The 23843-nt window shown below is 53.7% G+C and overlaps 8 protein-coding genes and 1 non-coding gene across 9 annotated transcripts; 3 read left to right on the plus strand and 6 right to left on the minus strand.

Annotated features, from left to right (window-relative positions):
- Positions 1-300: 300 nt before the first annotated feature.
- Positions 301-2686, minus strand: J4E84_009179 (uncharacterized protein; the record flags this gene model as incomplete). Its single annotated transcript, XM_049391743.1, has 2 exons — positions 301-1482; positions 1529-2686. 2 exons carry the CDS (start codon positions 2684-2686, stop codon positions 301-303), a joined length of 2340 nt encoding a protein of 779 aa, XP_049240608.1.
- Positions 2687-3450: 764 nt separating this feature from the next.
- J4E84_009180 (uncharacterized protein) lies at positions 3451-5609 on the plus strand (the record flags this gene model as incomplete). Its single annotated transcript, XM_049391744.1, has 3 exons — positions 3451-3731; positions 3781-4282; positions 4335-5609. 3 exons carry the CDS (start codon positions 3451-3453, stop codon positions 5607-5609), a joined length of 2058 nt encoding a protein of 685 aa, XP_049240609.1.
- Positions 5610-8286: 2677 nt separating this feature from the next.
- On the minus strand, positions 8287-8375 carry J4E84_009181. Its single transcript has one exon. It is a non-coding gene; the product is annotated as a tRNA-Asp (tRNA).
- Positions 8376-8731: 356 nt separating this feature from the next.
- J4E84_009182 (uncharacterized protein) lies at positions 8732-10451 on the minus strand (the record flags this gene model as incomplete). The annotated part of the gene is made up of 2 exons (XM_049391745.1): positions 8732-10212; positions 10262-10451. 2 exons carry the CDS (start codon positions 10449-10451, stop codon positions 8732-8734), a joined length of 1671 nt encoding a protein of 556 aa, XP_049240610.1.
- A 1162-nt stretch (positions 10452-11613) lies between these two features.
- Positions 11614-12981, minus strand: J4E84_009183 (uncharacterized protein; the record flags this gene model as incomplete). Its single annotated transcript, XM_049391746.1, has 3 exons — positions 11614-12008; positions 12057-12755; positions 12978-12981. The coding sequence occupies 3 exons, from the start codon at positions 12979-12981 to the stop codon at positions 11614-11616; spliced, it is 1098 nt and encodes a 365-aa protein (XP_049240611.1).
- Positions 12982-13209: 228 nt separating this feature from the next.
- J4E84_009184 (uncharacterized protein) lies at positions 13210-15466 on the plus strand (the record flags this gene model as incomplete). Its single annotated transcript, XM_049391747.1, has 3 exons — positions 13210-13518; positions 13564-14910; positions 14966-15466. The coding sequence occupies 3 exons, from the start codon at positions 13210-13212 to the stop codon at positions 15464-15466; spliced, it is 2157 nt and encodes a 718-aa protein (XP_049240612.1).
- A 340-nt stretch (positions 15467-15806) lies between these two features.
- Positions 15807-19634, minus strand: J4E84_009185 (uncharacterized protein; the record flags this gene model as incomplete). The annotated part of the gene is made up of 1 exon (XM_049391748.1): positions 15807-19634. One exon carries the CDS (start codon positions 19632-19634, stop codon positions 15807-15809), a length of 3828 nt encoding a protein of 1275 aa, XP_049240613.1.
- Positions 19635-20054: 420 nt separating this feature from the next.
- On the minus strand, positions 20055-21698 carry J4E84_009186 (uncharacterized protein; the record flags this gene model as incomplete). The annotated part of the gene is made up of 2 exons (XM_049391749.1): positions 20055-21184; positions 21233-21698. 2 exons carry the CDS (start codon positions 21696-21698, stop codon positions 20055-20057), a joined length of 1596 nt encoding a protein of 531 aa, XP_049240614.1.
- A 1178-nt stretch (positions 21699-22876) lies between these two features.
- J4E84_009187 (uncharacterized protein) lies at positions 22877-23705 on the plus strand (the record flags this gene model as incomplete). The annotated part of the gene is made up of 2 exons (XM_049391750.1): positions 22877-22988; positions 23047-23705. The coding sequence occupies 2 exons, from the start codon at positions 22877-22879 to the stop codon at positions 23703-23705; spliced, it is 771 nt and encodes a 256-aa protein (XP_049240615.1).
- Positions 23706-23843: the final 138 nt, after the last annotated feature.

The raw sequence follows: 23843 nt of genomic DNA on the forward strand, positions 1-23843 counted from the left end.
ATTAGAGGATATCGCCGATGAGTTAAGATGGAGTTGAGCGTGTGTGATGTTCCCCGTCAGAGGTGTGAGAGTTAAGCCAAGCCGGCACGAGCCACATGTCACTCGGTTGCAACGGATCGCAGCGTGGTACTAATAAGGTGCCACGAGCAGTCGCGATACGAGGAGACAGAAAAAATCATTTGCGGACAATAGTCCACTACCGAGGCGGATCGCAGTGGTTCATTTGTATAGATTGCGTGCCAAGAATGCTCCTCCGTCTACGAACCCCGCTCCGGAAGGACAATTCCAGGCACCATCTGATCAGCCTTTGACGATGGCTCTTACTCGCTTCCTCTCTTCAACGTCCAACACCCAGGGTATGCCCGAGTCGCCTGATGTATCTTCCGCCACTTCTGCGAACTCATCATCTTCCATGTTGAGAATAAGCGTCATCTGCGTACTCTTTTGGAAGACGTCGCGGAGTGAGTAGGCGCCGCCACTTGTAGCCGCTGTGATGACGCCGGAGATGTCGCGCTCGAGCCTGACAGCACCCAGTTCATTCACTCTACCGTAGTAGCTCTTGATGCGCTTCTCAAGTGACGACGCAAGAGAGTTCAGACCTAAAGCCAGGAGTCGGTCGAAGTTCGCTGAGGTCAAGATGCGCTTGATGGGACGGATCACGACTCCCCAGCCGCGATCGAAACGTGACTTTACCACATCGACGTCCTCCTCCTCTTCGTCTTCGTTCTCGCCATCCTCGGGATCGTATTTGACATCTCGGAATGCTTCAGCCAGGATGGGTCGAATGCGAGGCTTTAGGACGTTGGAGAACAGTACGGTGATGCCATCGTTGAGCAAATCTCCACTCTTGGATGCGAAGGCTTTCTCCATTGCTTTCAAAGTGTTCTCCACGAAGACCGCGTCATGTCCGAATGGGAAGAGGTCGTGCAGTGGCGACTTCACGTCGTCTTCGCCGCCTTGTGAGTGACGGCCCAGTTGCTGCTGGACTATGCGCTTGACGTAGTCGTTCGCGATATCGAGATTGTTGATGAGCACCAGGAACGCAATGACCTTGTCCTCTGGAGGAAGACCACCCTGGATAACAGGCTTGGGGTAGCTTTCGTCGCGCATCTTCCGTTGTATCATGCCGATGAACTCGGCGCCTAGGATGTGGCTGACCGCAGGTACGACGCTAGAGACGACAGCACGTTGCGAAGTTGCTAGTGTCCGCTGAATGACCTGATTGACAATGTACATGACATCGTCTACAGCGGAGGTAATGAAGGGTGGGTTGGACCCAAGAGGCTTGGTAGGGTTCAGTGTGAGATCTGCTGGTGGTTCGTCCAGCTGGAAAGCTTTCTCCACCGATCGTCGGAAGAAGAAGGTTGTCATTGCATTAACGGGCTCGATGAGATGGCTGTTGACTTTCTTGTGGAGGTTACTGGTAGCTAGGAAGTTGGGCATCACCAAGCCGTAGTCGATGCGGTCTTCAGGTTCAGAGGGCTGCTAGGGTAAGCTGATGAAGATACACACATGTGTCCGCACTTACTGCACACTTATCTGAGAGGAAACGGGCATACAAGGCATAGCGTCCCAGCATCAGCGCGCCCTCTCCGAGCAAGCCGTCAATCTCTTTCATGTCCACTCCTTCATCCTCGCTTGCACGGCCAGCACTGTTGGCTGGAGAGCTAGAGCGCGGTGTTCCGGCGGCAGGTTTCTGGGAAGGCAGGAAACTTTGGACAAGGAAGGAAAAGGCATATGATTTGATATCGGTAAGTTTGCGATCAATGTGGCGTTCCTCATGCCATGTGTCAAGCACGATACCACCTTGAACATCAGCCTCAATCTGCAAACGTTCAATGACCTTTTGCATCATGCCTGGTCCATAGTGGCGCTCTACCAGCGGCTCATGACCGTCGACGATTTGGGCAATGTGCTCGAACAGCTTTGTGATGGTGTTGCCGTAGAAGAAGCCCTCATTCCTCTGGGCAGGCGCAGCCGAGTTGAAGTTTGTGCGCGCGCGTGAAGCTACTCCCTGGCAGACATAGCGGCCATATGCATCCAGTCCTACATTTGTCCGTCCGATCAGGGGAAACAGCTTGAAGAACCTCGTCACCTTGGAACCATCACCCTCTTGGGCGGCCTTTTCAAACTCGCGCAGGAAGAGACCACATAGCGACTCTGCTGCTGCATCTAGTGTCACGCGTGGCGGATCAGGCACCTCGGCCGTAGGTACAATCTCCTCTGCGAAGCTGCCATTTACGACGTCGTCGGGTATCTTGGCGGCGCGACTGAGGTAGCCCGCGGCCGTCTCCCAGTCCTGGGGAGCTCCCATAGACCCATGTACGCCCAGCACGCATGCCTTCAGTTCCGCCACCTGCTCCACCACCTCGAGTGTCGCCTTGACGTTGGACTGTTCCTGGTCTAATCGCTTGACGGCGCTGGAGATTCGGTTCGCAGTCGAGGCGGCGTCGGAGAGCATGCCACTGCTAATGGCGCGCGTGTTGACCGCTTGGGTGCCGAGGTGGGCGCGCAGCAGATCGAGGCGACCGAGTTCGCGCGAGAGATCCTTCTGCGAGGCGATGAGGGCGTTTAGGCGCTGGGTGACGCTGGCCTCCTGCTCATGCAATTGGCCGAGGGCTTCATGGATCTGAGCCACGCTGGCGGCGGCGAAGATGTCCTGGTGGTCGTCGATTTCAACTGCCATGTTCAGACACTGCAATCATGCCGCTCGAGGTGCAGCTGTGAGGAATATCAGACGTCGCGTACTGGCTGGCGAGTGTTGATCATCTATTTCTGGCGCGGCAGCTGTCAAGCGTTGGTGGGCGGGCGCCGATCTCTTGGCCGGTGACGTCTCAGAGCCCCCCGGACACCCACGATCCATGCGCCGTTGCCCCTGCAGCAAGATTACATGTTGACGGCGGCGGGACGGCCTCTGCTGTCGCATGTCTGTTTACTCAAGCAATCTCCGCCGCGACTTTTTGTATAACAGCGTTTGGCAGCCCCTCTGCGCCACGCTTTAGCCCCCAACAGCCGTGTAAACACCACGACGACCCGCGCACCAATCACCTACGCATCTAGACCCTTCAGCTGTACGCACCACGATTACGCACCAACGGCCCGCATCTGCACCGAAGACTGCGCCTTCCTCGTACTTCACCAACAGAAAGCCCCTACCACTCGCGCCTTCCTCTTCGATTTTTGCGACTTCCTCTGCGACCGCTCCGCGCCTTCCTCTCTCATCTCCGTGGCGCCCTGGACCCTGTCCAAACAGACTTCCCGAAGCGTGCCTGCCTCCGCGATCCAACGTTCCTCCACGTGCAGCCTCGTGCACCTTCACACACGGCATTGAAGTCGCCAGCAGTTTTATCCATGCTTCCGCGGTAAAACAGCCTCAAAATCAATTACACCCCCAGGCCGAGTCGCTGGTGCACTAGCACTTGGTAGCACACGCTGCGACCCAACCAAACCATGGACGCAACAGCACACGTCCTCCATGCCGCCGCCCAGCTGGATGCCCGCGCTGGTGGCATGGGCGGCGACACTGGAACCCGTCCAGGCTCGTACAAAATCATTGGTCTCGTCCTGGCGATTGCATCGGGAGTCTTCATCGGCACGTCGTTTGTTATCAAGAAGCATGGTCTGTTACAGGCGAACAAGAAGTACAATGAAGAGGCGGGAGAAGGCTACGGATACCTCAAGAACGCTTGGTGGTGGCTCGGCATGACACTCATGATTGTTGGAGAGATATGGTACAGACTGCGAGGCATCACGTCTGAACATCCTACTAATACCTGGCAGTAATCTTGTCGCATACGCTTTCACCGACGCTATTCTCGTAACCCCCATGGGCGCACTCTCCGTCGTTATCTGCGCTATACTGTCGACTATATTCTTGAAGGAACGCTTGAGCTTTGTTGGAAAGGTGGGCTGCTTCAACTGCATCATCGGATCTGTTGTCATTGCAGTAAACGCGCCAGAGCAGTCGTCTGTGGCGCGCATCCAAGACATGAAGAAATGGGTCATTGCGCCCGGCTTTCTCAGCTATGCCGGTGTCGTCATCGTCGCATGTGTTGTCATTGCTCTCTGGCTCGGCCCAAAGTACGGAAAGAAGACCATGATGGTCTACATCACCATCTGCAGTCTGATCGGAGGACTGAGTGTTGTCGCAACCCAAGGTCTCGGTGCTGCTGTTGTAGCGCAGGCTTCCGGCACATACGGTGGACAGTTTAAGGAATGGTTCCTCTACGTGCTGCTCGTCTTTGTGGTCGTCACATTGTTGACGGAAATCATCTACCTCAACGTAAGTCCCTCACTCTTTCTTGGCCATGTGGAGTATGCTAAGCTTTGCCCAGAAAGCCTTGAATCTGTTCAATGCTGCTTTGGTAACACCAACCTACTACGTCTTCTTCACTTCCGCGACTATCGTCACCTCGGCCGTCCTCTTCCAGGGTTTCAAAGGCACACCGCTTCAGATCGTTACCGTCATCATGGGCTTCTTGCAGATTTGTTCCGGTGTCGTGCTACTACAACTCTCCAAGTCGGCCAAGGACGTCCCCGACTCCGCCGTCTTCAAGGGCGATCTCGACCAAGTGCGAACCGTCGCAGAGATGGAAGAACCAGAATACGAGCCCCGAGCCGACACCCTTCGCGGCGGCGCGGCAATCCTCAGATCACTGTCAAAGGCTAGGTCGCACAAGGAACTTGCTGAGGCAAAGAAGATTCAAGAAGAGCACATGGAACCGATTGGTGAGGGCGAGCAGGTGGAGTTCGACGGTCTCCGAAGACGTAAAACGGTTCTCGACCCCAATCGGCCACCGACGCGCAGCGGCACCATTGTCCAAACACGAACCATCCACCCCCCTCTTGGGATGTCACAATTCCCGACCGACGAATCCGACGACGACGACGATAACGCTAGCTTCCACCCCGGCTTCTTCCAACGACTGCGCTCCCGAGGCAAATCGACTAGTAGTCGCGGCAGCTCTCACGCTCCAGGGACTTCTGGCATGGGCATGCAGACACTGCCGTCCATCCCACAAGCCGACGGCGCATCGGACCGCGAATCAGACGCCGGATCCTACAAGCAAACTATAATGACACAAGACACATCCTACAAGCCAATCGACACGCACATCCAGTTCGCCGCGCTCCCCGATCCGCAATACCGTCACAGCCGCACCGATTCGAACGATTCCCTCGCTCCCCCACGACCAAACCCTCACATCGCCAAACGCCAATTCTCTTTCCAAAACGTATTCTCTCGACACCGCTCAGAATCCACTGGCGAAGCGTCAAGTAGCAAAGTACGCCCGACTAGTAGGCATAGTCGAAAGAGCAGTAGAGAGGGTAAAGCCGCAGCTACCGCTACCGAGGAAGAACGACTGGGTCTTGTGAAAGGCGATTCAACGAACCTCCTTCCGATAGCTAGCCGTGATGATGATGATGAGCCGGTCGGACCGCCAGGCTACTCGGATGACTGGGATATGCCGCGGACTTCTAGTCCTGGGTTTGAGCCCGAGAGAGTACAGAATAAGCCGGCGATAAGAAGGGTGGATACTGATGGCTCGGAACTCAGTCCGAGAGATCCTAAGGAGTTTGAGAAGGGTGGTGGGGGCCCGTACTTATAGCGGCTAGGATGATGACTTTTTCTGTCAGTCCTTCGCGTTGTATCTCCTACTTGGCTTCTTGAATGTCGTTTTGCATAGTTTAGTGTATTGTCTGTTGGGCGCTGTTGGTATATATTGAGCGTCGGCGCTTTCTGCAGTGCGGACTGGCGCGATAAACGGGCCAGTGTATGGCGAAGATGACTGATTTCCTGGACGTTGAATGAGTACTTTCATGTGCACGAAGACGCTAGGTGAGTGTATACGTAGATAGCAGAAGGAAACGGCCAAAACAATATGGTCGTGAAATATATATACATCATAATGATCACCATCACTTTTGACCACCCGATTTCTTACAGTGTCCGAGCGTTCGGCGCTTGGGTGTGGGTATATGAATGTCTCCTGCCTTTACTCTTCTTTACCTTCCTACAAAACAAATCTTCACTTTTGCCACAAGACATCGAAAGCGCTGCCATGTCTCCTGGCTCTCTCTTCCTGCCAAAACACCCAAAGTCAATCTCATGTTTTGTTGGCGACATCCTGGCGTCTTACTCCAAAAACCAAAACAACATGACTGCATGAGCATACACCAAAAAATACATAGCAAGAGCACATGACTTTTCTGCCAGCTCTGGTCTTCTTCCCAGAAATGATACGCCGATCGTGCCATGTGTCTGGCGCTGCGCTCACACAAAAACCAACTCGCCCAATGTGATGTTCTGCGTCTCCGAAGATTTCGCAACCTCCGTCTCGAAAGCGGATTTCACATCCTCAAAAATGCGTTTCTCAATGCGATGATGTTTCTGGAAATGGACTTGGATTGTACCTTGGCTTCTACTCTCGATCAATTTCCAAATTGAGGGTAGATGCTGCGTATGGACAGTGGGCAGTGAGCAGTGGTGTATAAAAACCTCGTCGCGACTTCGACCTTTCTTCTTCTTCATCCACACATTTCTGTGTTTATTACCAAAATCTACATGATCATCTACATGTCTGAGCGCTCTTCCTCTTTTCCAAAAGTTCAATGGAGTGAAGACATGTCCGCGCTGCTGTGCTCCTCTCAAAACCATAGAGTCACTGTCGATGACTGGAAACTCTCGCTGAAACAAAACACGACGTACCAGAGCCATGTGCGGGCGCTCTTGGTACCCTTTTCAAACTTACATCTCCCATCTGGGACTTTGAACGTCGCTCCAAAACTTCTTTCAAAGTATACATGGTCCGCTTCGAGAGTTTGGCGGTCTTATCTCTTGAACGACAAGGTCCCACGTCTTTCTCTCATTCTCAGAAAAGCGATGAAAACTACCATATGTGTGCGAGTGCGATGTTAGAGTCTTAATTTTCTGGTGCTCTTCTTCCTTCCTTATCTACTCGACGGAGTTATTGTACCAAAACTGTGAATGGATGCTGATATGTTTCCTGTGCTGTTGAGAGTTCTTAAAAAAAGGAATTTAAAACGTTCTAACAGAATGATCATGACTGTCCCTCGCTTCTTTTCTCTCTTCTTGATCGCGGAGATGAAAAGTGAAGATGTCTTCTCTGATGCTGGGGCTGTATATAACCCCTCATCTTTCCGCTATACTTGTTCCCTCCTTGAATACCCGAGAATTTCATTTCACCAAAATGCCGTTACGGCGTGAACATGTTTGCTGCACTGTGCCCAGTTCAACTCTCTCAAAGACCAAAAGGGTCTTTGCAAAAATGAATGGCTGTGCCACTTCCTTCTCTTCTACCCTCGATGCAAATTCAAAAGCCTTGCCCACTCACGCATGCGATATCTCTAAAGGACACCCGCACCCATGTATGCCCAGGTGCCTACGTCAGCGATCACATGCAAATCCGCGATATTGCAGTCTATGCTCACGCAGGCATCGAGGGGCCGACATCAGAATGAGCGAAAAGTCCAATATGCGAAGACAGCGAGAAGCTGCCGAGGTAGCCTGTACACAAGAGTAGGATGCGCGCGGTGTGGTGACGCAGCGTGGTTGTTCGCACTTGCGGCGCGCAACACGTTCATCCTAGCATAACGCATCTCTACAAACGCAGCGGGACCGCTTCCTGTAGATTCACAAGGCGCAACCAGCCAGGCGGGGCGGGACACCTCCCGCACCTTCCGCAACATCGCGCAGCCGCGCACCCAGCCCGCCCCGATAAACCTCACGAAGCATCCGCACAAATCCAGATTGAAGAAGCACACGTATACCCTAAGAAACACACTTAATTAGTCCCTAAAAGTACAATCTAAACCGCGTGTCCCTAGCGTCTAGCATCATCCGCCTCGCATAACACACTTGCGCGGTCCACGGGTCGCTGCCACCCCAAAACCACGGACCTAAATCCTCCAAACACCCTTCCAACAAAAACAACATACAGGTCCCCATGTACATAATACACTTCTTATGCACCCTTAGATTACAACCCCTCTGCATCTACTACCCCTAGCTTCCGCGGTCTATTTTCAAATCCGCAGACCCAACCGAGCCACCAAGACGACTTTATTGCAAAAACAACATTTTAACATCTTGCATACACTTCGCATGCATCCCAAGACTACTCCAACACTATCCACTATGCCTAGCTTCTGCGACGTGCAAAAAGCATGTATCTGATCACTAATCACGTATCCATGCCATGCCATGCCATCCACCAGGACCGTGGGTAGGTAGTTACGGGGAGGTAGGAACTGCAAAAAGGAAAGCTCTCCAGCGGGGAATTGAACCCCGGTCTCCCGCGAGTTGTCTTTTGCAAGATGACAAGCGGAAATACTGACCACTATACTACTGAAGATTGATCAACTTGATAGTTGAGTAGGTGGTTGATGGCAAACTTCAAAATTTGTGCGTATATAATGTAGCAATTGTGGCTTCAATGCCCCAAACTGCTGGTATTGTCCTGGCTATGTATTGGGTTGAGGTTTGTTGGAGATGTTGGTTAGGCAGTGAAAATCTGTATGGTGGGGTATTCGGGTTGCAGCGGCGATTGGATCCGAGTCAGCGATTGACCCATGCAAGAGCAGGTTATCACGTATCTTCACAATAACAGACTCATCACACTGTACGCATGGCATGCACATAGATTGTTTGTTCAACACTTAGATTTATATCTATTCTGCCTTTATATCACCGCATTCTCAGGGCGCGCATCTAAAACTCCATGCTGCCTATACCAAGACCCCTCCTGTAAATCGTTCCAGTACCGGTGAAGTTACCAGTCTGAGTAACAAAGTTCTCAGTGCTGCTAAAGTCCTTGATGTGTCCGAGGAGAATCTCCAACATGCGGTATGCAACACCAGGAGTGTAGCCGGGCAGCTCGTGGCCAGCAAGACGGGCAGTGTAGAACATCATGCCACGCTCGGCGGTCCAGTAGCCCTGGTAGCCGGCGCCGGCAAGCGCACCGCCGTTGTACTCTGGGTGGTAAGGAGCGTACAGAGGGGTGGTGGGGTACTCGGAGAGACCCTGGGCGCCGTTCCAGGTCATGTTCTGGATGGCGAAGAGGGTTCCGTTGGTGCTGAGGAGCATGTCGAGGTCGCCGGAGCCGATGATGGTGTTGTTGGTGTACTCGATGACGCGCTGGAGGACGCCGTTGTTGGCGGGGCCAGGGGATTGGTCGGAACCTTCGTCATCGCCGTTGCCGAAGACGTTGGTGTTGGTGCACTGGAGCCACTCGGTGCTGACGTTGGCGTGGAGTGCCATCTTGACGTCGGTGCGGTTGAAGTAGATCTCGGCGCCTGGGGGAGAGTAGTCGCCAGTGTTGACTATACCGAGCTGGGAGTACGGGTGCGGGCATGTCTCGGTGATGTGGTAGATGTTGAAGCAGGGGTTCACCTCGAGGATAGCGGAGTAGAAGTTGTCGAACTGGTCGCAGGTGTAGTTCTCCGAGCTGTATGGGTCGGGGAGAACGGGGAAAGCGCCCTGTGGTGGGGGGAAAGTGAAATACTTGTCCATGTAGTCGGTGTAACCGCACTCCTTGTGGTGCTGGGTGATCTGCTCCATGAAGGTGTCGTTCAGGAAGAGCAGGTTCTGCCAGAAGTTGACGAAGGGAAGGAGGACAACCTGCTGCTGGATGGTCTCGTCACCGATGATGGGGTCGTTGATGGAGATACCGGCAAGGTTGAAGTACTTGTCATCATCGGCAGTGATGAAGCTGTCGGCAATGTAGGGGACGTAGTAACCAGCGTAAGACTCTCCGGTGATGTATGTCTTCCAGTTGTAGAGTCCGAAGAGGTCAACGAAGCTCTTGTAGAAACCACGGAACTGGTTGCCAAGCTCAACCTCGTCGGTGATGTTGGGGGTACCTTGCGAGTAGCCAACACCTACGGGCTGCTCAACCCAGAGCATGTTGGTGAGGTTGGTCCATGAGTAAGGGTTCTGGACCGGGGCGAGAGTTCCGGATTCCCAGGTGAACGGGCCGTTCTCCGTGAGGAAACCGCTGAGCGAAGAGCATCCAGGGCCACCGTTGAGCCAGATGACAACTTCCTCGGGGGTCTGAGCCTGGGTCGAAGGGAAGAACCAGAAGAAGAGCTTTCGCGTCTCCTCCGGGTCATCCGAGATGGGCAGCAGACCAGCGTAGCTCTCGCCAATGTCGAAAGGAACCTCTGGGATGCCAGTACCGTTGACGGCGAAGGCTATTGGCTTATTAGTCTGATGTATCACAGTAGGACGATGAATACTAACACTCAGTCTTGTTGGTCAAGAAGAAGCTCTCGGCACGCCTCTGGATCTCGGGATGCTTGAAAGCCTCTCCCGGCATACGCCTCTCGACAGCAGGCCTGACCTTCTCAAACACACCACGCTTGTGTGGCGAGCTTCCAGCAAGAGCCGTAGAAGCACACAGCAAAGAACCAACCACTGAAAGGAGCTTCATCTTGGAATTGACTGATGAAAGCGGCTGTGAGCTGGCACGGAAGAACCGGGCCCAAAGCGAGTATTTGAACGTTTGCTACGTGACGGCATTGCGGTATACAGACCCTTGCGCTTACCCCGGAAGAGCAGGAGGTTGGCGGAGGCACCAGCAAGGCTCGGTAATAAACCTCGCAAACGCCACTTTCCGGGTCGTGCAGGGCATGCTATCGCGTTGAGATTCGTAGCCGAAGGGCGAGCACCAACGAGGTATGCGAGATGACGCAGTGCAAACAGAAGCACAGCCTTAGGCACCTTCCTGAAGCAGGACTATACGAAGATTAGACCGAGACTTTTGCATGATGTTTGGCGTTGATTCGCCGCGGCTCTGTTTAGTGCATTCATTGTGCCCAGACCAGCTCAGAGTGTAAGCCTCGGAAGCGGATGCTTGTCGAGGCTTGGTCAAGCTTGTGGAGCGACGGGCGATAGCACGGTTACCGTAGGTATATGGACGACGACAAGCGGTATTTTTCCCGTACGTCTTCGTAAAGCGCTTTACGAAAGAGTTGTGTAGCTATCGCATGGCGGTGACTGTGATAGTGACAGTGTTGGTACCGCGCCGCGTGGGCGCGTCATCAGGCCCAAGTTCATCCCGACCAAGCGGGCCGAAGCTTGTTAAACTTCAGGGTACTGTTGAGGCGGGGAAATGAGAAGTCAGCAACACGGGTTACGGAACTCAAGGTCAAACGTCATGGGCCGAATGCGAAGTCTAAGTATTGCGCGTCTTTGAGGTTGTTAATATGAGAAGGGCCACGCGGGCGAACCGAACCATTGCTGACAGTCGCGTGTGCGGTCGTGGCGGTGTTGCCCGGCAAGGCTGTGCTATGGCCAGCCCTTCTTGTAGCTATCCCTTCATCGTCGGTACCCGAACGCCAACTCTAGCTTGTCGAAGTTGGAACGATGCGCATCGCAATTGGCGACCAACAGAAGGTCTGAAGGCGCCGGAACTAGCATAATGTCGTTGCCCAAGACATGTAGTGGCCTTTGACATGCGGTCGCACCTCGTGAGGCGTTGGTCTTGAGCAACGCCGCCATGCGCCACCACGCGCCAACAGCCGTTCCCATCTGACTACATGCGGGTCGGACAATTTGGTTTCTATCTGCCTTGTCTGTCCCGACAGCTTGTTTTAATTGTCCACAGGTTGCAGGAAGTTCATGTCATCGAATAGTTCTCTGGCATCCTCTGCCTTGTCTTCTTCCTGCTTGTCTGCGCCCACGCCGATGCTCAGATCTACCAGTCCGTCCGCAGGCGGCGAGAACTGGCGCAGCTTGACGCCGCTCTCAGTAAAGATCTTGGCCGTCTGGTCGTCCACGAGGTAGCCTTGGTTATAAACGACCTCGCTGATACCAACTTGTGTTATCTTGACGCTGCAGGTCAAGCAGGGGCATGTGTTGCAGTATAGGATGGCGTTCTCGCCGATGCGGTCGCGGCCGGCTTCGAGGAGGGCGTTTTCTTCGGCGTGCAGGCAGAGGCAGGTGGAAAGGCCAACACCTCCCTGTGCGGCGTTGTTGCAGCGGGGGCCTGTATGTTGTTAGTCTGTGTCGTGGGGATTCCCGAGTGTGAGCGTACATCCGCCCTCGTTGCAGTTGGTCATGCCACGTGGGGTACCGTTGTACCCGGTACTAATCACACGCTTCTCGCGTACTATGCAGCAACCGACTCGTCGCTTCATGCAGTTGCTCCTGCGCGCTGCCAGGTCTGCCAACTGCATAAAGTATTGATCCCAGCTTGGCCGTACACGGGCCTCGTCCATGAGGTCCAGGAAGAGTATGGCACTACGCAGGGAAGCCATGTCGGACGACGAGTTGAGTAGTTTCAGCTGTGCTCTCTGGCAGAGGGCGCTTAGACCTGTTCTGGGAGCAAACAAGTGTTTGTCGTTGCGTAGAACGAACTCCTCGAGAGTAGGCGGTGTGTGGTCCGTGGCAGCACATCGGGCCTTGAACCGCTGCCAGCGTACACTGACAGGCGCGTCGACGCTGACGAGGAGGAAGAAAGGACGCCTGAGGAGGGCATCAACCACCGTTTCGTCCCATATGTCCGTTGTAACGAATCGTTCTCTCCATCTCAGCGTGACGAAGTCGAGTAGCGAATCGACGTTCGGGAAGGTATGCTGTGCGTCTACGGACGACTTGACCGGCGAAGGCACACGTGTGTTGGAAGCTGATTTCTCCTCTGGAGGCGTCTCAGCAGTTCGGGCCAGGCGTAGGCGGGTGAAGTGGTGCTCCTCGACGAGGTACGAAGCTATCGACGACTTGCCCGCGCATATTCCTGTGCTCTGTCAGCCTCGTCTCGTGTAATCTCGGACGGTGCTTGCCTCCGCACAATCCAATAAGCATAGCGATAGATGTCGTCCGAATGTGCTGTAACCTGGGAACAGCAAGGGCAGACTCGTGGACCGAATCTCGGGTTGCTAACAGCGGCTAGGCGCGTGGTCGGCTGCAGGAACGCGTCTAGCGTGGCGGGGCCTCGCCCAAGACTCCCGGGCTGGACCCATGACGGCGCGCGGGGTGAAGCGTGCGGCTGCCTCAGCATCACTGGGACATTCACTGTCACATGCGGGCGCCCTTGACAGCTGCACGTGTATTCCTTTTGCGTATGACTGCCATCATCATCGCCTGCTAGGACACATCCCCTGCATACTACAACTCCGCCTCGCCACGCATCCTCACTCCGTCTCATCGCGACCCCACCACCTACTATTACCACTTCCAATACCACCACCATGTCCACCCTCAAGTTTGCGCCCTGGCTGAGTGATGTCGACGTCCAGTTCTATGCCGCACTCGCACACATCAAAATCAACCATGACAAACTCGACGATTCCGCGCGTAAGGTGCTCGGGCTGTACGAAGTCCGTCCTGGAGAGCACTCGTCGCGATCGATGCGAGTACAGATACATCCGAATGCGCTGACATCGGACGATACCCCTCCCACATTCTGCCGCGCCGAAGGCATCATCAAGAACTGCAACACCATAGAAGACTACAAAAGTCTCGATCGCGCCGCCATACTCGAACGATGCGCCCAAACAGTACGTCCATCATCTCCCCCTGCGATCAAAGCTGACGCGGCATAGATATGGGACGCCATCCACGACGGCTCGATATACGAATGCCCCTCCCTCCTCTCCTCCTTCACCGCCATCATCTTCGCCAACCTCAAGAAGTACAAGTTCACATATCACTTTGGCTTCCCCGCCATACAGTCAGATCCACCGTGGAAGCAGATTGGGGAGGCAACAAGGCTACACTCTAGGGAGACTACATACTTGGTAGACGCGGTGCAGACGTGGCGATACAGCTCAGACGTCCGTCAACGAGGCTTCTTTCTAGCCAAGCGCATACAAGGTGGCGGAGATCCAGAGGAGAGGCCAAAAACGCCCGTCTCACCCTTGGAAGAATTTGGATACACATGGTCTATAGGCAGACTGGAGGCCTACGAGAAGGGCTTCTTCGACAAGGTGGATAGCAAAGATCGCTTCATATGTTTCGCCGACCCCTCCACATACGAAACCAACCCCGGCTGGCCCCTTCGCAACCTGCTCGTGCTGATGCGAAATCGGTGGCACCTAAACGACGCTCAAATCATGTGTTATCGCGACACCCACACACGACGTGACCACTCCAACTCGTTGATCCTACAGCTACGATCAGACCCAATACCCGAGGCAGCGCCGACGTCCGAAACACCAGACACTCGCCCACAGACACCCAAGTTACCCAAGGTAACGGGCTGGGAACGGACAGAATCAGGCAAGCTGACATCGCGCAACGTGGACCTCTCTGAATACATGGACGAACGCAAACTAGCAGATCAGGCTGTGGATCTCAACCTCAAGCTGATCAAGTGGCGGATAGCTCCCACCATCGACCTGGACGTCATCAAGAACTGCAAGTGTCTGTTGCTCGGAGCGGGAACATTAGGCACCTACGTCTCAAGAACGCTGATGGGCTGGGGCGTAAGGAAGATCACATTCATCGACAACGCCACAGTCAGCTTCTCCAACCCCGTACGACAGCCTCTCTTCAACTTCAACGACTGTCTACAAGGCGGCGCAAAGAAGGCCGAAAGAGCGGCAGAGGCTCTACAGGAGATATATCCAGGTGTCGATGCTCAAGGGCATGTCATGGAGGTACCGATGCTGGGTCACCCGATGACCGATAGCGCAAAGACAAAGGCCGAGTTTGAGAAGTTACAGCAGCTCATCCGCGAACACGACGCCATCTTCCTGCTCATGGACACACGAGAGAGTAGATGGCTGCCAACGGTCATGGGCAAAGCCTACGGGAAGATCGTCCTCAACGCCGCACTAGGCTTCGACACCTACGTAGTCATGCGCCACGGCCTGAAGACAACGCAAGAAGGAAGGGGAGAAGTAGAACTAGGATGTTACTTCTGCAACGACGTTGTCGCACCCGCAGATGTAAGTTCCCTTATCCCATACTACTAGATTCACACCGCTAACCCCAATAAAACAGTCCCTAAGCAACGCAACCCTCGACCAACAATGCACCGTAACCCGCCCGGGCGTCGCCCCCCTCGCCTCCTCCCTCCTCGTCGAACTCCTCATGTCCATTCTCCAACACCCCTCCCAAGCCCGCGCAGCACCCCCGTCTGTCCAACCCAAAAACAACACTCCCCCCGCACCCGCACCGTCACACCCAGCCCTACCACCACCCTTCCAACATCCCCTCGGTACGATACCCCACACAATAAGAGGCTACCTATCCACCTTCTCGAACCTGCAAGTCGAAGGTAAACCCTACGACTGCTGCTCAGCGTGTAGCGATAGGGTGCTTGAGGCGTATAATAAGGATCCGTGGGAGTTTGTGGCTAGGGCGTTGAATGAGAGGGGCTGGGTTGAGGAGATGAGTGGGTTGAAGGAGGTGCAGAGAAAGGCGGACGAGGCGGCGGCGGATATGGATTTCGAGGAGGAAGAGGATGAAGGGGGGTTGGATGAGGAGGGGGAGTTGTTGTGATGGTGTGCGATGAAATGAGAAGAGGTGGATTCAACATCAGCGTTTTTCCTTTGTAGTAAAATACCCTGTCATTGTGTATATGTAATTCCCAAGATGTGCGGAGGTACATGTGAAACAGTAAAGATGTAACTGCATTGATACCAGCAAAACTACAAGATACCGGGCATATACCATACCAAGTAGCTAACCGAACAACAACACCGCCCAAAGGCCTCCCAATCCCATCCAAGACCATCCAATTACCCACCCCCATGTCATGCATATCCACCCTTACGTGTATCCAAAGAGTCCCATCGCCATATCCCTGTCGCGATACACATATCTCTAGATAACAGTATGGTCACAAGAACGCTGGCGTATCCTCCCTAACCAACACCAACCCGCCCCTCAGACTCTGCTTTCCCGCGCTTCCACCTGGCGACAATGCGTTCTCACTCTTTCTCTGCCTGAGGAACTTGTCTGCCATCCGCTGACCTGGCGTTACATTGCCATCCCTGCCTCCGTTCCCAGGGCTTTCACCACCAAGCACACTCTCAATACCCCTCCCAACAGAAACCCTGGTCTCGGGATACGGTTCCTTACTCATAGCCAACGAGCTGGTCGAAGTTTTCAGTGTTAGTGCTGGACGGCGGAGCTCTGAGCCAGGAAGTGGAGAGTAGTTTTCCAAGTCTATGACAGTAGGGCGACCTGTGTTGTTGGTGCCGCGGAGGTCGAAGGCGCTTCGCGGTCTACGAGCGAGTTTCTCAGGGGACATGGGCCGTAACGTTGCGCGGATACGAGGACGGAGGGGCGTTACTATTTCTGCTGAGCTGGTATTCTTCTTTGCTGAGGGTGTTTCAAGGGTGTGAACGTTGGTGCTCGGTGAGTTACGGCGGGGCGTACACAGTAGCTGCTGGGAGTTTGGTCGCGTTGATAGACCTAGCGGGGAGATGGTGGAAATTTTTTGATTACGAAGGGATGGAGGAGTGACGTTCTCCTTCCGCGCGGGGCTCCTCTTTAGGGTGGTGATTGGTACACGCTGTGTTGTTTCGTTGGTGGCTGGGGCAGATGTATTGGTAGTAGCTTTTGGATCAGGTGTCGACTTGGGCGAGGATTGGGATTTGCCCGGCAAATTGATCTCAGTAGCCAATCCAAGGACGTTGCTACTGGCGCGCCGATCAGTATCAAGGAAAGAGAACCGGTCATTTCTTGAAGGCAGTTCTGGCGTTTCAAAAGTCGGGCGCGATCTAGATGCGTGGCCTTCGGGCGTTGACAGTAGATGTTGCCTGTTCGGAAGAGGCCTTGATCCCGGCTGAGAGTGTTTGATGAGCTTCTTAGTATCACCAATCTGTCGAAGTGGGGTATGATTGCCGTCGCGAGTGCTGATGTGCGACGAAGACCTCTCCGCGTCTGACGTCGCAGCACGTGCGCCATCGTCATCGCGACGCTTGAGATCTTCTGCGCGAGTAACAGTCAATTCAGTATTCTCATTTGTATCCTCGGCATGCGGTCGCGGCGTGGAAATATCAAGCGATCTCCTAAGGACAACCGTCGTGTCTTCGTGTTCTGTATGTGATGTACGGCTCGAATCTGGCCTGACTTTCTTTGATGGAGTGGTATACCGATCATGAATCCTCAGATCTTCTTGACTGGTGAGCTCCATACCAGAGATCTCATGCGACAGCCAAGCTCTCCAGTCACGACTAGTTCGAGTAGGTTCGCGCCGATGGGGAGAAGGCGTGCCTACCACGTAGCTCCTAATTGATCGACTGGTTGAAACGACTGCTGAGCCGCCGTCCTGAGATTGCTCAACCTCACCAGGCCCTCCGAAAGATATGACACTGTCATTAGGAAGGATGCTGACGCCATCTGTATTCCGTGAATAGATGCTGGGAGACATTGGCGTCATGAAAGTGTGAGAAGCTGGTGACACGGATACTCTGGGCGAAACGGGCAGTCTCCGTGGGAATTGACCAACCGTGCCACGAGCGCCCGATGCAGCTTCTTTGTCATCTTGAACAGCCGGTTTTGTGAAGTTATCAGTCCGTTGAACAAACGATGCGACATCGTAAGTTCTGCCAGTTTCACGCGGGAACTGGACGTGCTCTGCCCCATCCAGAGGAGTCTTCCAACGGTCTTTAGCTCTCTCTACACGCTTCTCAATTTGCGATGTCGTTGGAGTAAACATCTGGACGGCGCAATTGCGCTCAGCTCCATCACTATCGGTCTGTGTATCATCAGACTCAGGCGTGCTGCCCGACGAAGGCATCGTTTCCTCTCTTCGATGTACTCCTTTCGTGCCATCGACACGACTGGTAGGGCCTGGATCAGGAGATGAATGTTGTCCGATGGGTGTGACTGTGCGGATGGTGGATCTGATCGCCCGTCCAAAAGATCTGATCGTGCTGGTCTTGCTCTGAGTGCTTTGGGACGTGGCCGGTCGTCGTGATGGTGGTCGCTGTTCTAGATCGATACTGCTACGAAGGTTTCGACTTCCACTGGAATGCAACTCTCGTGTATGAGAGAACAGCTTGGTAGTGCTGGACTCAAAAACATCGCTTTCTGCGCCCGGTGTTCGTTTGGCCGGGCTTGAAGACTTTTGTGATTTCGACGATCCTATCTCTTTCATCAATGCAGAAAAGACGCGTTTGGGATCGACAGGCGTAAGTGACTCTTCAGTGAGGATCTCCATGGGCATGGGATCGCGGAAAGCGGCGAGAGGTGGGAGAGGCAGAGACTTCCTTCTCGAAGCACTTGTAGATGCCGCACGGTCTGCCTCGCTCCCAATGCTATCTTTAGACTCATGGATAACGGTCATTCGCTTCATGGCACGTTGTGTCAGCGTGTCGCTGGTGGTAGTAGTTCCCCAACTTGTAACTCGAGAAGCTGATACGTTCGCAGCATTAGCTTCGCTGTGAAGACTCCGGTTACTCCGTGCACTTCCAGTGCTGTTGCTTCTGGATCCAGATCGTAGAAATGCGGGGTAAGCGCCTTCAAGTGACGGTGTCCGAGCACGAATGCGTTTCAATGTTTCTTCGTTAGGCGGGGGAATACTGAGTCCTTCTTTCGCAGTGGGCGGACTGTAGTGCGCAGTATGGAAGTAGTCACGGCTGGCATCGATCTGCTGAACAGGAAGAATGGTCGACTTGCCCGACGTGCGCCGAAAGACCTTCTTGATCTTGCTTTTGAGGGAGCCAGAAAACGATCTCTTTTCCTTGATTCCCTGGGGTGGCACCAAGTCGCTCAAAGCAAGATCCACCGTCGACTCGTCGGGTGTTTGCTGATAATTCGTAGAGAACGATTGCGCTTCCGACGCGACACGCTTGCCCTTATCATTTCCTTTGTCTTGTCGTTTCTTGAAGGGCGCTAGAAACATCGACGGCTTGTGCTTCACCGCCTTCTGCTGGAAGTCTTGTAGATACTCATCTCGTACTTTGTCAAGCGTAGTGTCAGGTCCGACTGTGACCGGCATGCGCGGGCCTGCCAGTGGTGACGGCCGAATCGTTCGAGAGGGTAGAGGTATGGGCGAGGGTTCTGATACCGGGCTGATGCTTGCTACAGGTGGTGTTGTAAGATACTTGGACGGCGGCCGAGCAATCGGTGATCCCGTCTGAACACTGCTTGCGTAGTACATGGAACGCGCCTTCCGTATCTGCTGCGAGGTAATTGAGGATGAAGCACTCTGCCTGAATGACTTCGGTTGGGAACTAGGTCTAGCATTTTCGCTGAACGTTATCGAAGGCTGCGTCGATAGATATCGCGGTATGGAAAGCGACCCATGAACGCTGGGAGTAGGATAGAAGGGCGGGAATTGCTCTGTGTTCTGTTCCGTAGAGTCTGCTGAAGCTTGAGACAGGCGTTGAGCACTTCTCGTCTGCTCGGCCGTCGGACGCTGCAAAGACCGGAAGCTCGAGTCGCGAGGAGGAAAGTGGCTGCCCTGGGAGGTGAGAGACTTGCGGCTGGCGTTGCTCTTCGATCTCGCCAGCTCGACACTGCGTTTTGCATTACGGTCTGCCGCATCTTGAGCCTGCGCACGAGCAAAGGCAGCAGTGGCTGCAGCCAGGGCCTGCTGTTTGATCGCATCTAGATCCAGCGGTTCGGCGATGGAAGTGGGACGTTTGTGGACGGTCGAGGCAGACTTAGACCGGCGGAGTCGGGTACCTGCATCGCTATTCGCACGAGCAAGCATCGGAGTGGCAGGATAAAACTGTGGTTGCTGGAGTAGTGGAGTAAGAGGGTGTGGCCAACTTAGCGAAGCAGTGCTAAAGACGTGTTGACGGCATGTAGCAGAAACAGCGGTAATGAAGCACGACCAACGGTATGGTATGAGAGGTGATGCATTCGAACACGAGGGAAGAGAGACACAACAGCCAAATGTTGTTGCGGCAGTTGCAGTCTTGCGCGTTACTGCTTATGCTGAGGAAGCAGCGGCGACTTGAGGCCTCGCATGGCAGGAGATACCGCTGTCTCTGGAACGCGCCTTCCTGGGAAAATCTTACTATCTTGATAAGATGACATGCGCCCCAAATGGAAAAGAAAGCCTTCGCGATCGCGCATGAGAAGTCGAATTGTCTAAATATGGGCCAGGCAGTCTGTCTGTATATCAAGATCATGGCAGGTCTCTATGCCTGGCGAGTTCCTCATGGTCCAGCGCACTCGTGCGTATCTCTTCCTCGTCCTCGTCATGCACCGGCACATAAGACGGCTCTTTATCCCCCACGTCAATATAATTCGTCACAACAGTCATGAACGCGAATACCATAACGGAGGTCAAGAAAGGCAAACCAAGCCAGGCGCCGCCGAGACCAATACCCACCTGGAACAGCTCGCTCAGCAGTGGGCCCGCGATCATGGCGCCAATACTTTCTGCAATCGCAATGGTGCTCATGAGCTTGCCAATATCAGGACTCGACTGACCGCCCACAACATGAATGGAAACGGATCGCATTGCAGCGGTGTAACCAGTTCCCATGTTGTAAATGAGAAGCCCAATGATCAGAAGTGAAGGATGTGCGGCAATACCCATGACGAAGAAGGCAATGGTAGTAAAAGCTATGGATCCGCGTGCGATCCAGAGATCGGCCCAGTGTGCAGGGAATCGCAGCTTCTTCAAGAGAAAGAAGTTTGCTAGTGGGATCAAGATAGTGACAGCCACCAAGTTGGTGGCTGCGCGGAATGAGAGCAAGTAGGCGGCTTTCTTGATCTCCCAGTTGTAACGCTTCGAAGCATAACGGACCAAGAGCGAGATGCACTGTCTGCCCAGTCTATTGGCCAAGAACGTAAGGACGACCAGGCTCAAGGTCCAATCGCTTCTCAGGAAGTGCACTGCATCCTGGAAGTTGCGGAGTTGTGCTCGCAGCGAAAAGTGGCTGGTTGTAGGCGTGGGCTGTAGCTCGAAGACCTGGTCTCCGCTGTCCTTGGGTTCAGGCAGATCGCGCAGGTGCAGCGTCTCGGGGATGAACAGAGCCACAACAACCCCCATGAGCTGTATCGCTAGTGACAATAGCAGAGGCAGCCAGTTCCCGCTCTCCATCAGCCTCGCTGCCATTATCGGTGCCAGCATTTCCGCAACAAGGACACAGGCCGTCAGGTATAGGAAGACCGTCGTTCGCTTTTCTGGAGGCACAATGTCGGAGATCATTGTTACACCGATAGCCATGGCTACGATTGGACCGCCGCCGATGATCGTGAAGGCGCTCGAGAACCACATCAGCTGTAAAGGGAGAGAATTGAAGTAGGCTACCCATACGTTAGCATATATACAAGATTCGTGCAATGCCGTCTTACTTATTATCATCACCCAGACGAAGGCAAGGTCCAACCCGACCAAGCTTGCTGTGACGATCCACTTCCGCCCTACTTTGTCTGCCCAGGTGCCATATGGTACAGCCAAAAGAATGCCCGGTATCGCGCTGAACATGTCCTGCCAGCCAAAAATGGTCGCGAGTCTCTGCTGCACCATATCCACCTTGCACAGCTGCTCTGGTATGCTTCCGTCGCCATCGATCACCGAAGGGTCTTGTTCGCGGTAGTACTTGAGACATAGATTCTCCTCAAATAGACGTGTCAGAGGTGGCTCGGCAAGGTAGGCACCCACATCGACGACTGCGACGATGATGAAGATGAGCACTACGAGGAGTACCCATGGCTTCTTGGTCGGTTTTTGTGGTGGCAGGAAGGCCGGTTCTGTCGGGGTCAAGAGGGCTTCATCTTCTTCTAGGGATTCTCGCGGCGAACCCAATTGTAATGCCATTGCGATAGCTCGTGGACGTACGGCGGGAGGAACGAAGGGGGGCGGGTATGTGGCTGACGCGCATGCCAATGGCGCGACGGTAACAAAGAGAAAGGACGCAAGGAGCAAGCTGCAAAAGTCAGTGATACCTATCGTTAGCTGGATATCATCGTGAGGGTGTTCATGAGTGTGTAGAGCGCGCCCTGGGACATGCGACGGCCCCGGGGCTGTGAAACGGGTCCGCGATTACTCTGGGCATTCCGACGATCCTTCCAACGCCGAGTGTCGTGTCGCGTCACAGACACGGCCGGGTTTATGTCAGCAGCGAAGTTTAGCCGGTCAGATAATGCCCCGCCGCCCGTCTTGATTACTCTGCGAACAACACCATACATCAACATCCTGTCCGGCCCAAAGTTTATTGCTGAAATAGTTTCGGTAATTATCGATTGTTCGTTTGAAGGGACCGACATTGACACCCGAAGAACGCATTCGACTCGGATCATTTTTCGCACACATCCCTCACTTTGCCATGTCTCAAAATCACAGTCCTCTCAATGCAAGATTTGTCGTAATATCAGACGGAGCCTCGACCGAGACTCGGACATCAGTGGATACCTGGCTTTCTCAGGGCGTTTGCTATAGTCAGCCGCATGCATCATTTTCTTTGGAACGCTGCCGCACCGATCCTACGTCAAACTGGGCCTGATGTAGTCCCCTGACTTGACGTGAATGAGGATACAAACGGTAATGAGAGAGTTTTGTCACATGCAAGTGGCTTCTGACGTCTTCTTTAATACACTGATAGAGCCTCATGAGCACACTGGACGCAATTGCTGATCAAGTCGGGTATAAAGAGCGCTCAAGTGTGCGTTTGCCAGTGGACCATCGCTCTCACACTCTCAACTACACCCGACATGGCTCCGTTGGTCATATATCGATCGCGTCATCAGTCTCCTCTTCGCTTTCGACTTGGCCTTCTCCTTCACCTCGAGCAAACGCGTGTGTCACACGGGCATCATGGCAGGTGAGCACAATATGGCAGCGTCTCGAACTATGGCCATATATAAGGATCCTTTACCACCACTAGACTTGGATTCCTTACCTATACTTCAACACTCCACCGCCTGGCATACCTCGCTATATTATCATCTTCCTTCCTATATCTGAACCACCACCCAGAAGCTACACACACAATCATCATGTCTAGCTCCAACAACCCCAACATCACTGGCAACCTTCAAGTCCACGGATTAGCTCATGTCCGTGTACCCGATGACGCCAACGTCGCCGTCTGGCAGATCCTTTGCAATGGTAAAGAACTTCCCTCCTCTCATTGTATCCACCAACTCTAACCATGCCATCTCTTTAGGCCCTTTCACCGTCGACATCGCCGCCGAGTCTAGTACACCAGAAGCCAATCCCGGTCGCCCCCAGTTCCTTAAAGGCATCACTTTCAACGCCGACAAAGAAGGAGAATGGAAAAACACCGTCCTTCCCTACATCCGCCTCTTGACGTTCACGGTCGCCTCTACCACAGACACCTACTTCATAGGCGAAATGTTGAAGTCTCTCCCCGATCTCGACAAGAACATCCTCAAGGTCAACATGAATGGCTTTCACTGGTTCTCCGGCATCACCGACAACCGCCATTCGAACCCGTATCTCGCTCTCGCTTCAAGTCTACCTGAGCTACAAGAGATGGATTTCACCTTGCATACCTCTATGGTTACAGATTCCATGTTTGGTGAGCGACAGCTTCAAGAGTTAGAACGGGTGGATCCTGAGAGGGCTAAGAGAAGGGTGACGAGGTCGGTTGCGGATATTGTTCGAAAGTACGGGATGAAATCTATCTTGGACAACAAGTCGCTGAAGCACCTCCGTCTGGTGTACATCAAGAGCGACATGGTGGCGGCATACACTGTCGATGGCAACCCCGAGAATGTCATCGCCGGTATCAAGAATTGGTTGATACAAGGCTTCAGGAACCAAGGCCAGGAGGTTGTGGTGGAGCTTTCACGTGCGACTTGATTCATGTGGAGGATTTGGTGTATGATAGTATATATTATGGAAGTGTGATACCATGAAGACCTCTTGACTTCTTCATAAATATAGAGGTGGAAATAAATAAACACAGTCTGCTATGCCCCAACGCCTTTTGGCTCCGAT

Source organism: Alternaria hordeiaustralica (genome assembly GCF_023758085.1).
Source record: "Alternaria hordeiaustralica strain BMP 2776 chromosome Unknown scaffold_26, whole genome shotgun sequence".
NCBI classification, from domain to species: Eukaryota; Fungi; Ascomycota; class Dothideomycetes; order Pleosporales; family Pleosporaceae; genus Alternaria; species Alternaria hordeiaustralica.